The sequence below is a fragment of the Anomaloglossus baeobatrachus genome, chromosome 2, assembly GCF_048569485.1.
Source record: "Anomaloglossus baeobatrachus isolate aAnoBae1 chromosome 2, aAnoBae1.hap1, whole genome shotgun sequence".
NCBI lineage: Eukaryota > Metazoa > Chordata > Amphibia > Anura > Aromobatidae > Anomaloglossus > Anomaloglossus baeobatrachus.
The window spans coordinates 26,495,500-26,512,303 of record NC_134354.1 but is presented as its reverse complement, the minus strand read 5'-3'; the positions used below and the strand labels follow the sequence as shown (position 1 = coordinate 26,512,303).

At 46.8% G+C, this 16,804-nt stretch overlaps 1 protein-coding gene across 1 annotated transcript in view; it reads left to right on the top strand.

Moving 5' to 3' along the window:
• The first annotated feature begins 4,300 nt into the window (after positions 1 to 4,300).
• The window catches only part of LOC142285583 (aquaporin-3-like), a 15,423-nt gene continuing 2,919 nt past the window's right edge, over positions 4,301 to 16,804 (top strand). The window contains exons 1-4 of the mRNA XM_075333282.1: positions 4,301 to 4,402; positions 5,570 to 5,794; positions 6,018 to 6,144; positions 7,627 to 7,764. Coding sequence (XP_075189397.1) covers positions 4,301 to 4,402; positions 5,570 to 5,794; positions 6,018 to 6,144; positions 7,627 to 7,764 — 592 coding nt within the window. The remainder of the gene's footprint in view (positions 4,403 to 5,569; positions 5,795 to 6,017; positions 6,145 to 7,626; positions 7,765 to 16,804) is intronic.

The window sequence follows — 16,804 nt, the reverse complement described above, 5'->3', positions numbered from 1 at the left end:
ATCCTGGATGGCACATCAATGCGAGCTGTGGCAAGAAGGTTTGCTGTGTCTGTCAGCGCAGTGTCCAGAGGATGGAGGCGCTACCAGGAGACAGGCCAGTACACCAGGAGATGTGGATGAGGCCGCAGGAGGGCAACAACCAGCAGCAGAACCGCTACCTCCACCTTTGTGCAAGGAGGAGCAGGAGGAGCACTGCCAGAGCCCTGCAAAATGACCTCTAGCAGCCACCAATGTGCATGTGTCTGCTCAAACGGTTAGAAACTGACTCCATGAGGATGGCATGAGGGCCCGACGTCCACAGATGGAGGTTGTGCTTACTGCCCAACACCGTGCAGGACACTTGGCATTTGCCACTGAACACCAGGATTGGCAAATACGCCACTGGCGCCCGGTGCTATTCACAGATGAAAGCAGGTTCACACTGAGCAGATGAGACAGACGTGACAGAGTCTGGAGACGCCATGGAGAACGATCTGCTGCGGAGAGCGATCTGCTGCCTGCAACATCCTCCAGCATGACCGGTTTGGCAGTGGGTCAGTAATGGTGTAGGGTGGCATTTCTTTGGATGGCCGCACATCCCTTCATGTGCTCGCCAGAGGTAGCCTGACTGCCATTGGGTACCGAGATGAGATCCTCAGACCCTTTGTGAGACCATATGCTGGTGTGGTTGGCCCTGGGTTCCTCCTAATGCAGGACAATGCCAGACCTCATGTGGCTGTAGTGTGTCAGTGTGTCGCCCAGGGTTATGGGGTACTCAGTCCCAAGCGGTGTATAACTGGGGAATGTCACTTTGGTGGCCGTTGCCCGATCCCCTGCCCTGGGTGCTTTTTAAAAGGGGGGAATATTTACAGGGGATTTGAATAATGTTCACACGTGACGCCACTTACGGTTTTGCGGCTATGGGGATGGAGCCACCGCTGCACAGTTTTCACTACTGGGGATGGTGTTAGTGTAGCGCCCCGTGGGTGGCTCAAGGGTCTCCGGACTAAAAGGGGGGTTTGTAGTTTTGGGGACGTAGTGGTACGACCGGAGCCGTGTTAAGTTCGTGACGCCACCCACGGGATGTGGTGAAGGTGGACACCACCGCTGCAGTTACGGGGCACCCGGGGGAGATGGTATGCAGCAAGGTGTTAACCCCTCCGTGGGCAGGGATGGTGGCCCCGGGACCCGTTGGGGGTGTTTGGCGGTGCAGGGAGATGGGCGGCCGGAGGGCACTGATGTACTCACTATTAGTAAACACACAAGTCTCTGGTAAACCAAGGTGATGGTGATCGGTGCCCGCAGCCGGCTGCAGTCTGGTCCCCCACCAGGCTGGTGGTCTCCATCTTTCTCCTGCACCTGTTCTGTAAGTTGGACTACCTGCGCTTGGAACTTCAGGAGTCCGCTCCCGGCTTGTGGTTGCCTAAGGAGCCCTTTGCCCGCAGACGCTGGCCCGTGGGATCTCTGAGCCGTGGCGGTGACTACTTATCCCCCTCATTGGGCTGTTGCCTTCAGTCGGGACTTTGGGTGGGACAGGACCTCTAGTCCTGGCCTCAATCAGTTAATTAGCTAGCCCCCAGTAGCTTCTGGACCTAGCTTCAGGGTCTGAGTACCCCTAATTGTGCTCTGGTTTCCGATTCGGTTCCCCGAGTCAGTAATGGTGGGCCACTACATTGTCCCGGTCCACCAAGGTTCCACCGAGCCGTCTTCCCGGCTCTTGCAGACAGAGGCCTCCGTATGCCTCTTAGCCAAGGTACCAGGGCTCCTACCCTGGCACCTGTCAGTTTGCCTCAGGCCCAGACACAGGCCTGACCTCCACTCTCCTTGAACTCTCCAACTCCACTTCTCTAACAGACTGTCTTTACCCAACTAACTTTTCCCCACCCTAGGCTGTCTGAACCCCTAAGTGGGCGTGCACCAACCCCCTGGCCACGCCCACTGGTGTGCCCATCTAGCCTTGGGGGTGGTGACTAGGGTTTTATGTGGTTGGCTGGTGTTACCTAGTGAGGGACTGGTGTCATGCGGGGCCCTATCTGTGACTACCTGGCTGGCCAGTGCGTCACATTAGTGGCAGCCTGGATGGTAGACACTCCGCAAGCAGGGACAGGCCCCAGAGGATAGGTGATGCAGATGGGTGTTACAAGAAGGTAGGCCACACAAGGGGTTTCAGTGTAACTGGTTCTTTTACTCACTGCAAGCTGGTACTGGTCACCCGAGGCTGGCTGGTCTCAACTTCAGGTCCTCTTTGTCCCAGTGCCAGTTTAGTGACCTGGTGGCTTCTTTCCCCTGCACCTGTCTTTGGTTGGTGGGTCCCCTTGGCTTGGATCAGCTGGGAGTCCCCTCCTGGTTGTCTCTTATAGCAGTCCGTATGACAGTAGCATGAACCCTGTGGGGTTGGAGTCTCTGGTCCCCGGCTCTCCCGTTGCTACTGTGTCCCAAACTTCAAGGTCAGTGAGGTCCTTGATGGTCCCCTCACTGTGCAGATTTTATCAGGTTTGCCTGGAACGTTTGCCTGACCTAGGATTCTGTACCCAGCGTTGCCCGGGATAGTAATGATCTCTCTGTCTGTCTCTTTCCCTGTCTGTCTCTCTATCTCTTTCCCTATCTGTCTTTCTATCTCTTTCCCTGTCTGTCTGTCTCTCTCTTTCCCTATCTGTTCCTGTCTGTCTCTTTTACTGTCTGTCTGTCTCTGTCTGTCTGTATCTTTTGCTCTGTCTGCCTCTTTCCCTTTCTGTCTGTCTCTGTCCCTGTCTGTCCCTATGTGTCTCTGTCTGTATCTTTCCTTGTCTGTATCTTTCCTTGTCTGTCTCTTTCCCTTTCTGTCTCTTTCCATCTTTCTCTGTCTCTTTTCTTGTCTGTCCCTTTCTCTGTCTGTCTCTTTCCCTGTCTGTCTCTCCTTATCTCTTTCACTCTGTCCCTGTCTGTCTCTTTTCCTGTCTGTCTCTGTCTGTATCTTTTGCTCTGTCTGCCTCTTTCCCTTTCTGTCTGTCTCTGTCCCTGTGTGTCTCTATCTGTATCTTTCCTTGTCTGTCTCTTTCCCTTTCTGTCTCTTTCCATCTTTCTCTTTCTCTGTCTCTCTCCCTGTCTGTCTGTGTCTGTCTCTGTCTGTTTCTTTCCATAGCTGCATTGTGACATGCCAACATTCTTCTGAAGTTCTGACTGCACTGTGGCTCCCAGCTCCATTGACTTTAATGGAGGCAGGTTTTTTGGCGAATAACTATAAAGCTTCAGGTTAAAATTTCTTGTCAAAAGATAGTCTATGACCTTCCCTGAGTCACATGAGGCATCTGTGCAAAAGTTCGTGATTGTAAATGCGACGGTGCAGATTCCTTTAGCGGACATACACATACACACATACACATACACACACACACACACACACTCACCTTTATATATTAGATTGCAGTATATAGTAAAAGTTGTGGCCTCCTATAAATGCCAGCCAAAGACTAGTCTTCAGAGAAACACAATCATGGCAGAAATGGGGGTATATTCTTCAGCAGATCGCAAGCAATGGTACGCCCACTGGCTTGTGTTTCTTAAATGTCACTGTCAAAGGTCACTAAAGCACTATGGAATATGATGGCGCTAAAAAAGCACGCATAATAATAATAAAGATAACAGCAGCAGTCTGAGCTCCGCTCCAGCCACAGGTGTAAGAGGCAGATGATGGCTGAATAATACAGCCATCATCTGCCGGGAAAGATACAGACTCAGCACCTGAGCCCGCTCCATACACCCACTGTATGATGTAACAGCACATCATGGGCCGGGAAGGTGCTAATGCATAAATCTGTAGCAGATACAGTAGACAAAGATGAACTAGAGGCTCCTGGAATTTCCATCTTCTTCACCTTCCAGGATCCTTTAGTTCCTCTCTCTCTACCTTTGATTTTTCAGAGACATTCCTCAATCATTGAAAAAAATCCACTCATTCCAAAACTATAAATGGGTCAGTGAGCTGGAGAGGAGGGGGATGCAGCTGCAGCAGTTTCATTTAACTAGAAAGGAAGGACTAAGGGGTCCGATACATCACAGCTTTGAGATCACAATCTGAGAGAAGAATGTGACCGACGCTCCTGCAGCCCCAAGTTATGAAGGCGATGGCTTCCCCGAAAAAGTCTCCTCTCGAAGAACCAAACCAGTATGATGAACACTACCTAAACAAAATATATTGCAGAGGATAGAAAACAAGATGTCACTGGGGAAAAACTGCGCTGATGCCAAGAAAGAGAGTCCCAAAGTCCCCTGTGTTAATACTGTATGTGACCACTGGAATTCGTATGAATAAAGTCACATTTTTTTCCAGCCATTTTTCACTATGAAGCTGCTTTATATTTATCAAGGCTATGTTCACATGTTGCTTTTTGCTGCTTCATTTTCTGCTGCTTCATTTTCTGCAGCAAAACTTGTTCTTTTGGCAGTAAGAAAGCTGCTTCCAAAAAAAAATGAGATTTTGGTGTGTTATTTTGTTTACAATACATGCTTAAATAAAGTTAGTTTAATTCACCACAAAAGCAGCAAAAATGCAGCAAAAACATGCAGTAAAAACAAAGAAAAAAATGTAGCAAAAATGCAGCAGAAATACAGAAAAAAAAACACAGCAAAAAAGCAGCAAAAATATAGCAAAAACAAAGCAAAAAAGCAGCAAATATTCAGCAAAAAACAAAGAAAAAAATGTAGCAAAAATGCAGCAGAAATACAGAAAAAAAATGCAGTAAAAAATATAGCAAAAACAGCAAAAAATGCAGCAAATATTTAGCAAAAAAACACAGCAAAAATCAAAGAATAAAAGTAGCAAAAATGCAGCAGAAATATAGAAAAGAAACAGCGAAAATGCAGCAATAAATATAGCAAAGACAAAGTAAAACATAGCAAAACACACAGCAAAAATAAAGAGAAATGTAGCAAAAATACAGCAGAAACGTAGAAAAAACATAAAACACAAAGCAAAAACAAAGAAAAAAGTAGCAAAAACAGCGAAAATTTAACAAAAAAATGCAGCAAATATGCAACAAAAACAAAGAAAAAAATGTAGCACTAATGTAGCAGAAATGCAAAAAAAAGACAGAAAAAACAAAGAAATAAAAGTAGCAAAAAATGCAGCAAAGATGCAGCAAAAAGCATAGCAAAAACAAAGAGAAATGTAGCAAAAATACAGCAGAAACACAGAAAAAACATACAACACACAGCAAAAAACAAAGAGAAAAGTAGCAAAAACATTAAAAAATGCAACAAATATGCAACAAAAACAAAGAAAAAAATATGTAGCACTAATGCAGCAGAAATGCAAAAAAAAGACAGAAAAAAACTAGCAAAAATGCAGAATAAAACACAGCAAAAGCTTACAAAATAATGCAGCAAATATGCAGCAAAAAAACAGCAAAAACAAAGAAAAAATGTAGCAAAAATACAGCAAAAACAAAAAATGAAAAAAAATAGCTATGATTTTTATTTGTATAAAACTCATGACAAAAACATGAAAAACCCCCAAATGCTCTGTCCTGACATTGCAGAAACTGGTGATGCACGTTTGGTGGGAGTTCTCTGTATTTACCTGGCTGGCACTGAATGAGTTAATGGATCACAGACTCAGCTGCATTTAGATCCAGGCCTCTCCATTCCCCGGTATAAAGGGCAGTTGTGGCGGCAGGGCAGCTTCTCTCTGAGGGTCAGGAACATGGCGGACATGGATGACGTTATTGACGTGGACGATCGGCTGCCGCTCCTGGCAATGCTGAAACAGAAGTGTAGGACGACTAATCCCTACATCCGCTGCGGGCTGGCCGAGTTTTTAGGGACTTTTGTATTTATTGTAAGTGAAGTTTTATTCCCTACTATACATATCGGCTGCTGCAGAACCTCTTTCTTTGAAAGTAAGCAGAGCTGCCTGTGCTGTGCTCCTATTCTTTCTATATAGGTGCGCAGCGGCTGAAGGCCCCATACTATGTCTCCAGTATTTGTAAATGACTATGGCCGAGTGCAGATGAATTATAGAAATGTGTCTTCCAATAACCATTGTCTGTCTTCCTCCTCAGCTGTTTGGCTGTGGGTCGGTGGCTCAGATGGAGTTGAGTGGTTTCGCCAAAGCTCAGTTTCTAAGTGTGAATATGGCGTTTGGTTTTGCAGTCACTGCCGGTGCCTATGTCTGTGCTGGAGTCTCAGGTGAGCGGATTAATACAAATGTGTTCAACTGTACACCATTATATACAGATGGTTCATATAGGTCAGCTGCACTCACTATTCTGCTGGTGCAATCACTGTGTACATACATTACATTACTGATCCTGAGTTACCTCCTGTATTATACTCCAGAGCTGCACTCACTATTCTGCTGGGGCAGTCACTGTGTAGCGCCCTGGACTAGCCAGGTCGTCACAGGGACTACAACACAACACCCCCACCCCGAGATAGGCACATCAGTCAGACACAAAATCCTTGTTGCCTCCCTCCAGGGTCTGATGTCCACACCAGGTGGGGTGGAGCCAGGTGGTTGGCCCCACCCACTGAGGAGTTCACAGTCCTGGAGGCGGGAAAAGGAAAACAGTTCAATTAGGGAAGTGGCAGTAGAGGAGCAAACTGACTGTGTCCGGTTACGTGGCCCGGGCACCGAGATCAAGGTTGGCAGACGGTGGTGGACGTCTGCAGGAGAGGCAGATCGATGTGGAACCGTAAGACCAGGGACGGGCGGTGGCCCGCCGGTACCGAACCGGGGAGCGAAGTGAAGCCAGCACAAACCGGCAGGGCCTGCGGACCCCGACCAGGCTTGGAGTCGCCGTTAAACAGGTCAAATCCGTTAGTGACCGGAACCCCAGGGGTTTCTAAACAGCCAAGACCCGATTTGAAGGCAACCGTCCAACCAGCACAAGGGAAATACAGCTACCGCCACAGCTAGAGTTCCCAGGGCCAGAGCCTGCGGGCAAAAGGGCTCCTCCAGCCCATGTACACGCTGGGGAGCGGGTTACCGGTGGGAAGCCATCGGGACCAAAGATACACAAAAGGTGCAGGGAAAGGCAGCCACCACCAACCGTCTGGGAGAAACCACAGCAGCCGGCTGCGGGACCCGTCCATCCAGCCATATGTTTTACCAGAGACTTGGCATCCATTTGTGGCTGAGTGAGTACTACTGTGCCGTCCGGCACCGCGCTGCGCAGCCAAGCAACCCTGCACCTTGCCAACCCTGCCTCCCCGTCACCTCACCGGGCCCCAGGACCACCAACCTCCCTACCCACAGAGGGGAGAGAAACATCCTAGCTGCTCCCTGACATCGCTCCCGGGATCCCTGTTAACAGCAGCGGTGGTGCCCCAACCTCACCACAAACCGTGGGTGGCGTCACGGACCAAACCCCCAAACCACACTAACCCCCCTTTCACTCACGGGCGAGGAGCGCCGCTTGAGTCCCCGGATCCGGCCCACCGCTCTAGCCACCGAGCAGCCATCGCAGCAGCGCCGGACCCAGGCGTTCGCGAGCGCAGCGGCGTCCCTCCCTGCCCGCGACAACTGTGTACATACATTACATTACTGATCCTGAGTTACCTCCTGTATTCTACTCCAGAGCTGCACTCACTATTCTGCTGGTGCAGTCCCTATATGTCCTGCTTAACCTCCATTAAATTTCTGGTAACTAGTTTCCCGTTAATCTCCAGGCGCTCACCTCAATCCGGCAGTTTCCTTCTCCATGTTCCTTGTGAAGAAGACTACCTGGAAGTTGATGCTCGTCTACTTCCTGGCCCAGTTCCTCGGAGCTTTTATTGGAGCCTGTTTGGTTTATGCTTTGTATTTTGGTAAGAAATCGATCGTATCTTTGGGTTCTCCGGAATGTTGATGTGTGGACAAACCGCTGATATGCTTCAGTAGCATTGTATGCCTATTTACAGCTGACTTTTTGGACTTTTAGATGGACCACCTAGTAGGCTGTTTATGGCTCTTCTAACCCAAAAGGTTTCACAAGGCAAACAACTGACCTACCTTTTGATTTTTCAAAGAGCGGTGAGAGTTGGCGTCTCTACGAGCCAGTCAGCTCCTGGAAATCCTGCTCATGCATGTGGCACTTAAGCAGGGTGGACACTTCAACTTCATTATGAGCGATGGACATGACTGTAAGTTCAGAAGACTGCTCAGGTTCATGTCTTCTCTTCCGGTCATGCCAGTGTGCCTAATAAAGCTAGGAAGTGTACACCCTGGTTCTGAGGCGCATGAACGTGGTCAAAAGGAGCCACGCACAGGCGTAAGATTTCGAGGAGCTGGCAGTGATGCTCTCTTGAGGAAATCATGATATCATGGCCACAGAGAAAAGAGGGCCAACTAGTCAGGGGAACTAATTCCTCTGCGACTAGTCAAGGCCCTGATTAGGTAGGTAGGGGTGTGTGTCCATACACGTGAGGCTAGAGAGCATAAGGGACCTTTCTCTAATGAGCTGTGGCCACCATCGGTGAGCTCATACTTGTGTATGTATATATGTACACCAATTCACATACAAGGAGAACCAGGAAAACCATGATTAAAACGTTAATCTTTATTGAAACAAGTTGTAATAAAATCAGGGTGTAATAATAGGACAGTGCACAAGGTGGCGTACCAAGGTGGTGAGCAACAGGTGTCCGGTCATAGTAATATCACTTAAAAGCCTAAAGTGGGATAAGTAATACCAGGAACCACAGATAGTCAGAGTATAGGACCCTGTGGCCAGAGGACAAACCCAAAGTGGCAGATTATAAGATAAACATTAAGACCGGAGATCACCTTACTCACCGCAGAAATGGCGCCAGGTCCCGCCTACGCATGTTTCAGTGCTAGCCTTCGTCAGGGGGGCGTCTCGGGAACTTTTTTTTGTATCCCTTAAGTGTATAATATAAGAATTTTTGGCTGAAGGTTTGTTGTGTATGTATAGATGTGTAGAATATCATTTTCAGAATACTGTATATAAGAGCACAAGGTGCTCTGTATAATGTAAAAAACCTTTTACTCTCTCTCCTACAGGGTGGTCTGGTACAATGGGTATCACTGGTCTCGGTTCGGCGTCTCAATCTTGTGCAGTCTCCATCCTCTGTCCCAGCCCCATGTGGATGACAAGTCCTACATCATCCACACAGTCCTCCACTGCTCTCCTGCGCATGCGCACTGTGATCTGCCATGCTGAGAGTAGAGCGAAGTGCTGTAATGTGCAGGCGCAAGGAAAGGTTAAAGACCACCGCGCATGCGCACTACAATACTTTGATCTACACACAGCCAGGCAGAGAGAAGTGCGCCTACGCAGGAGCGCAATGGAGGACACTGTGGATGACGTAGGATGGACAACGATAACACAAAATAGAGGATGCACCAGGTCGAGAGCAGAGACGCCTATCAGAGCGGCCCATCCCTTAGGTGAGTATAATAAAGGTGGTTTTTACATTCTACACAGTGGCCTGGGCTCTTATATACAGTATTATAGAACACTTAGAAGGCAAAAAACCACACAATATAAATAGGAAAGGGGCAGCATGATACACCTTCCTACATGGCACACTCTAGACATATGAGGAAAAGGAGGACAAAACAGAGTGTATTGCAAAATTAACAATTTATTGGCACAGGACTGGCACAAGAAAGGATAAGCGGCGACATCAAAGACATGTGTGTGACAAAAATTGTATTGAAGATGTTATACAAAATAACTCCAATGGGCCACCTCAATATAATGAATATTAAACAGACATGATTAGCTGTTAGAAATGGCAACAACAATTATATATATGTAACAGATACACATATGCAAGTACAAGCAGATGCAAAAAAACGGAGGAAAAAATTGTCATGAGCACAGGTTACGTGCCCCCCATTTAATCATGCATCAAACATAACCAAGGCCATAAGCATGATGCCCATAATATGTAGCATATGTGAGAATGGAAACACATGTGCACATGGAAAAATCGAAATAAGTGATGTAATAATACAATTACATAAGAGTCAAACCAAAGTCATGGGTTATAGATGCAGTGAATCACCACAGCGTCGGCATCACATATATTCCATAATAGCACAGGCAAAATGCTGTATGAGGCATAAGAATTGCATATGCATAGCAAAAACAGGTGGCAATTAGATTGAGCCTAAGTCAGGCATGTAGTACAAAAACAATGGGCGCAAACCCAAATAAGAAGCATACCCATGAGGCACACACAGCCAGTGAGTGGCAGCAAAGAGGTCCCCCTGGAGACCCCGACGTATACGTTTCACGATCCTGTGAGTGTGATCATTTCATCAGGGGGATAACCACGCTTTGAATGGAACATGCTTTTAAGCATGGCGCCATACCTCCCTGGTCACTCCCCCCGCAGCGTCAGTGCAGACCGCGTCATAGGAAGTCCCGGGCCCGGAATCACCGGAGTCTCCAGGGGGACCTCTTTGCTGCCACTCACTGGCTGTGTGTGCCTCATGGGTATGCTTCTTATTTGGGTTTGCGCCCATTGTTTTTGTACTACATGCCTGACTTAGGCTCAATCTAATTGCCACCTGTTTTTGCTATGCATATGCAATTCTTATGCCTCATACAGCATTTTGCCTGTGCTATTATGGAATATATGTGATGCCGACGCTGTGGTGATTCACTGCATCTATAACCCATGACTTTGGTTTGACTCTTATGTAATTGTATTATTACATCACTTATTTCGATTTTTCCATGTGCACATGTGTTTCCATTCTCACATATGCTACATATTATGGGCATCATGCTTATGGCCTTGGTTATGTTTGATGCATGATTAAATGGGGGGCACGTAACCTGTGCTCATGACAATTTTTTCCTCCGTTTTTTTGCATCTGCTTGTACTTGCATATGTGTATCTGTTACATATATATAATTGTTGTTGCCATTTCTAACAGCTAATCATGTCTGTTTAATATTCATTATATTGAGGTGGCCCATTGGAGTTATTTTGTATAACATCTTCAATACAATTTTTGTCACACACATGTCTTTGATGTCGCCGCTTATCCTTTCTTGTGCCAGTCCTGTGCCAATAAATTGTTAATTTTGCAATACACTCTGTTTTGTCCTCCTTTTCCTCATATGTCTAGAGTGTGCCATGTAGGAAGGTGTATCATGCTGCCCCTTTCCTATTTATATTGTGTGGTTTTTTGCCTTCTAATACGTTTTTCTGTGGTTTCCACGGCTCATTCCACTTCTACCATGGATTTTCGTTCCCATGACGAATCATGGTTAAAAGAGCTGGACAAGGCACTTGCTGAGGTCGGCGGCGCTGCAGCAGAGACAGAGGGAGACTTTACATTGTCCGAAAGTGTGCAAAGCTACAGAAACCTGCTCCACAGACGTACCAAGGTCTGGTGGAATCGGGCGTTTCTGGATAAATATATACAGAGGGGGCTCATACCAAGAGGCCTAAGGATCCAAATTTTTCCTTCCTTTCAGGTGGATAATGATTCCATTAAAACCCGCTGGGAGGAGCTTTCCAATGCCTGCTCAAGGGGTTTCCTCAGCCTTCTAAGTGAAATGGACAGTGCCTCGATCTCGGAGATGGAGGGGGAGATGGAGAAACTCCTGACCATAATCAAAGAGAGTATGTCGGTTGATGCCCTGGCTAAATTTACCAGTCAGAATGAATCTGACCTCGTACGCCTGGAAAAAGAAATTAAAACAGTAAAAATTAAAAAATTCCAACGGGATCAAAACGACTTCCATCAAGATCGCGTTTACAGGTGGCGATCCAATGCTGTTGGACGGCGATCCAGATCGCGTTCGCTTTCCAGGATACGGGGCGCTGGTTCAACTGGACGTCTTAATATGGTTCCCAGTGATACGGACGAATCAGATATGGAGACTGGTCAACCCAGTGGCATCGTGACAAGGTTTAAATCTAAACAGCAGCAACCTAATACAAGCAAGCGTAAAGCCTTACAGGTAATTAATCTGTCTAACCATACCCTCTCCATCTCTCAGATCAATGTTCTGTCCAAAGGATTATCCTTTTCACCTACCAACTCCTTTCACTGCTTTACTGCAGTGAAGGACTTATACCTTTTCGCTCGGAAGGTTGTTTTAAGCAAACTTCATAATAAACGTAACCAGCTTGGTGAACCATTGGACCCTCGCGAACAGCAGGCTATACGGGATCTTGAGGAGCTGCTCGACGAGGCTGCGCCCACCATGCATGATAATTTTCCACCCAGTGTTTTGCCCAGATCAACCAGGTTTCCCCCCTTGTCCGTTTGTCCCGCTGTGGAAATTTTTACCAAACTTGTTATTAAAGATTTTGAACAACTGTCCAGGCGACGTCGCCATGATAATCTTACACACCGAGATAGATTGGCGATTGAATCCCTGGACAGGATGGATGATGTTGTTATTAAACCTGCGGACAAGGGGGGAAACATTGTGATCTGGCCCACTAGTATGTACGAGAGGGAGGCATTTCGCCAGCTACGCGACAAAGCCACTTACCATCGTCTCCACTATAACCCCGCTCTGACCTTCTCCGCCCAACTCCAGTCCATCCTAGGCAAGGCATGTGATGATGGCATCATTAGTAAGCAGGTTGTAGAGGGACTCACAGTACGTTTTCCTAAAATATCTACTTTCTATCTACTGCCCAAAATCCACAAAGATGCCCTCTGTCCTCCCGGCCGTCCTATTGTGTCCGGCATTGAGGGGTTGTGCGAGCCAACATGTCGATTTATCGACTATTACTTAAAACCTTTGGTCGAAACACTCCCCTCATATGTCCGTGACACCACGGACGTTCTCAGGAGGATTGACGGCATCTCTGTGGATGAAGGGACACTGCTTGTTACTGCAGATGTTGAGTCCCTCTACACCTGCATTTGCCATGAGGATGGACTGGAGGCTACTAAGCATTTTCTGTTGGCCTCTGGTCGGGATGGCTCGATGTGTGACTTGATCCTTGAGCTGCTCCGCTTTGTCCTTACCCACAATTTCTTTTTATTTAAAGATATTTATTATTTGCAGCAGCGCGGCACTGCCATGGGCGCGGCCTGTGCGCCTTCGTACGCAAACCTCTTCCTGGGTTACTGGGAGAGGGGTTTGCTGTGCGACGGGGGCGGGCCGGCCGATGCCCATGTGCAGTGCTGGTTGCGATATATTGATGATTTGTTTATTTTGTGGGCGGGCAAGGCGGAGCAGCTTGACGAATTCATGGGCCGACTGGGCATGAACTCCTGTAACATCAAACTAACCTATAGGAGTGATGCAAGACGTCTGGATTTCCTTGATATTGACATTGTGATTGATGATAATCAGGTTATCCAGACCGATGTTTTCCGTAAAACAACTTCGGTTAACTCTCTGCTTCATGCCTCGTCGTCCCATGATCAGTCAACTATTCGAGCCATTCCGACGGGCCAATTTCTGCGCATGAGGCGCATTTGCTCCTCAGACCTTAAGTTTGAGGAGCAAGCGGCGGATCTTACAATTCGGTTTCAAGAGCGGGGTTATAGCAATAGGAGCATTAAAAGGGCTTATTTACGGGCAAAACATACCCCTCGTTCAACTTTGCTTTATGGTGGGGCGGCTAAGTCTGGTATCTCCTCTAATCCCGGTCCGATTAGGTTCATTTCTACATTCAATCATGAATGGAATAGTATGCGAACCATCCTTAGCAGGCATTGGGGGGTCCTTCAATCAGACCCTACCCTCCGTAATTTACTATCTGATTATCCACTTTTGACATCCCGTAGGTCACGTAACCTCCGTGACATTCTAGTCCGGAGTCATTACATTCCACGCCAGCCCAGTACCTTCTTGGACCTTGGTAGCCCCCTTAAGGGCTGTTTTCCCTGCGGCCGCTGTCTGGCCTGTAGCAATGTCCTTCGCAGTTCATCCTTCACCTCTGCTGACGGGGCCCGTACTTATGATATTCAACATTATGTATCGTGCGGCACCAGCAATGTGGTTTATTATGCCACCTGTGGGTGCCGCATGATATATGTTGGCCTCACCAGCAGAGAGTTACGCAAACGCGTGAGGGAACATGTGAGGGACATTGCTGCGGCCCGGACGGCGGTTGATATTTCCAGCCTCAAGACCCTCCCACGTCACTTTCATGCTTTCCATGCTTGTGATCCTAAATCCCTGCTTGTTAGGGGTATAGATGTCATTCATGTGGGTGCACGTGGAGGGAATGTACGAAAAATTCTAGCACAACGTGAAACCCGCTGGATTTATACCTTGGGAACAATGTCCCCCAGGGGGTTAAATGAACACCTCAGCTTTGCACCATTTCTGTGACAATGTATAGTCTCTATGTTTTTCCTGTCTCCCTGGTTTTAAGTGCCTCGTTTTTAATTATTTACATTTTTTGTTTTTATTCCAGTTATAAATTTCTTCTGGCACTTTTTTAGGAGCGCTGATTACTTCTGCATGGCATCCCCTTATACTCTTTACATCTGGGATCACGGATTCGGACTTATACTCAAGACTACAGGATTGTTTATACTGCATTTTCCTTCCATGTGATCCTTGTTACTCTTTTTTCTCTTGCCCCCTCCCTGGTCCCTCCCCTCCGCGTCTGACAGCCGCATTTCCGGGTTACAGCCGGTCTCCTCGGCATCTCTAATCGCCTCTGCGCATGCGCTGGTTATGAGTGACGCGTCCTCATTTCCGCGCATGCGCAAACCATCTTGATGGGCGTTGATTGCCGGTGATTCCGGGCCCGGGACTTCCTATGACGCGGTCTGCACTGACGCTGCGGGGGGAGTGACCAGGGAGGTATGGCGCCATGCTTAAAAGCATGTTCCATTCAAAGCGTGGTTATCCCCCTGATGAAATGATCACACTCACAGGATCGTGAAACGTATACGTCGGGGTCTCCAGGGGGACCTCTTTGCTGCCACTCACTGGCTGTGTGTGCCTCATGGGTATGCTTCTTATTTGGGTTTGCGCCCATTGTTTTTGTACTACATGCCTGACTTAGGCTCAATCTAATTGCCACCTGTTTTTGCTATGCATATGCAATTCTTATGCCTCATACAGCATTTTGCCTGTGCTATTATGGAATATATGTGATGCCGACGCTGTGGTGATTCACTGCATCTATAACCCATGACTTTGGTTTGACTCTTATGTAATTGTATTATTACATCACTTATTTCGATTTTTCCATGTGCACATGTGTTTCCATTCTCACATATGCTACATATTATGGGCATCATGCTTATGGCCTTGGTTATGTTTGATGCATGATTAAATGGGGGGCACGTAACCTGTGCTCATGACAATTTTTTCCTCCGTTTTTTTGCATCTGCTTGTACTTGCATATGTGTATCTGTTACATATATATAATTGTTGTTGCCATTTCTAACAGCTAATCATGTCTGTTTAATATTCATTATATTGAGGTGGCCCATTGGAGTTATTTTGTATAACCTCTTCAATACAATTTTTGTCACACACATGTCTTTGATGTCGCCGCTTATCCTTTCTTGTGCCAGTCCTGTGCCAATAAATTGTTAATTTTGCAATACACTCTGTTTTGTCCTCCTTTTCCTCAGTATTATAGAACACTGTATATACAGTTAGGTTGAGAAATCTTTGGCCAGTGACACAATTTTGGCGAGTTGGGCTCTGCATGCCACCACATTGGATTTGAAATGAAACCTCTACAACAGAATTCAAGTGCAGATTGTAACGTTTAATTTGAAGGTTTGAACAAAAATATCTGATAGAAATTGTAGGAATTGTCACATTTCTTTACAAACACTCCACATTTTAGGAGGTCAAAAGTAATTGGACAAATAAACCAAACCCAAACAAAATATTTTTATTTCCAATATTTTGTTGCGAATCCTTTGGAGGCAATCACTGCCTTAAGTCTGGAACCCATGGACATCACCAAACGCTGGGTTTCCTCCTTCTTAATGCTTTGCCAGGCCTTTACAGCCGCAGCCTTCAGGTCTTGCTTGTTTGTGGGTCTTTCCGTCTTAAGTCTGGATTTGAGCAAGTGAAATGCATGCTCAATTGGGTTAAGATCTGGTGATTGACTTGGCCATTGCAGAATGTTCCACTTTTTTGCACTCATGAACTCCTGGGTAGCTTTGGCTGTATGCTTGGGGTCATTGTCCATCTGTACTATGAAGCGCCGTCCGATCAACTTTGCGGCATTTGGCTGAATCTGGGCTGAAAGTATATCCCGGTACACTTCAGAATTCATCCGGCTACTCTTGTCTGCTGTTATGTCATCAATAAACACAAGTGACCCAGTGCCATTGAAAGCCATGCATGCCCATGCCATCACGTTGCCTCCACCATGTTTTACAGAGGATGTGGTGTGCCTTGGATCATGTGCCATTCCCTTTCTTCTCCAAACTTTTTTCTTCCCATCATTCTGGTACAGGTTGATCTTTGTCTCATCTGTCCATAGAATACTTTTCCAGAACTGAGCTGGCTTCATGAGGTGTTTTTCAGCAAATTTAACTCTGGCCTGTCTATTTTTGGAATTGATGAATGGTTTGCATCTAGATGTGAACCCTTTGTATTTACTTTCATGGAGTCTTCTCCTTACTGTTGACTTAGAGACAGATACACCTACTTCACTGAGAGTGTTCTGGACTTCAGTTGATGTTGTGAACGGGTTCTTCTTCACCAAAGAAAGTATGCGGCGATCATCCACCACTGTTGTCATCCGTGGACGCCCAGGCCTTTTTGAGTTCCCAAGCTCACCAGTCAATTCCTTTTTTCTCAGAATGTACCCGACTGTTGATTTTGCTACTCCAAGCATGTCTGCTATCTCTCTGATGGATTTTTTCTTTTTTTTTTTTTCAGCCTCAGGATGTTCTGCTTCACCTCAATTGAGAGTTCCTTAGACC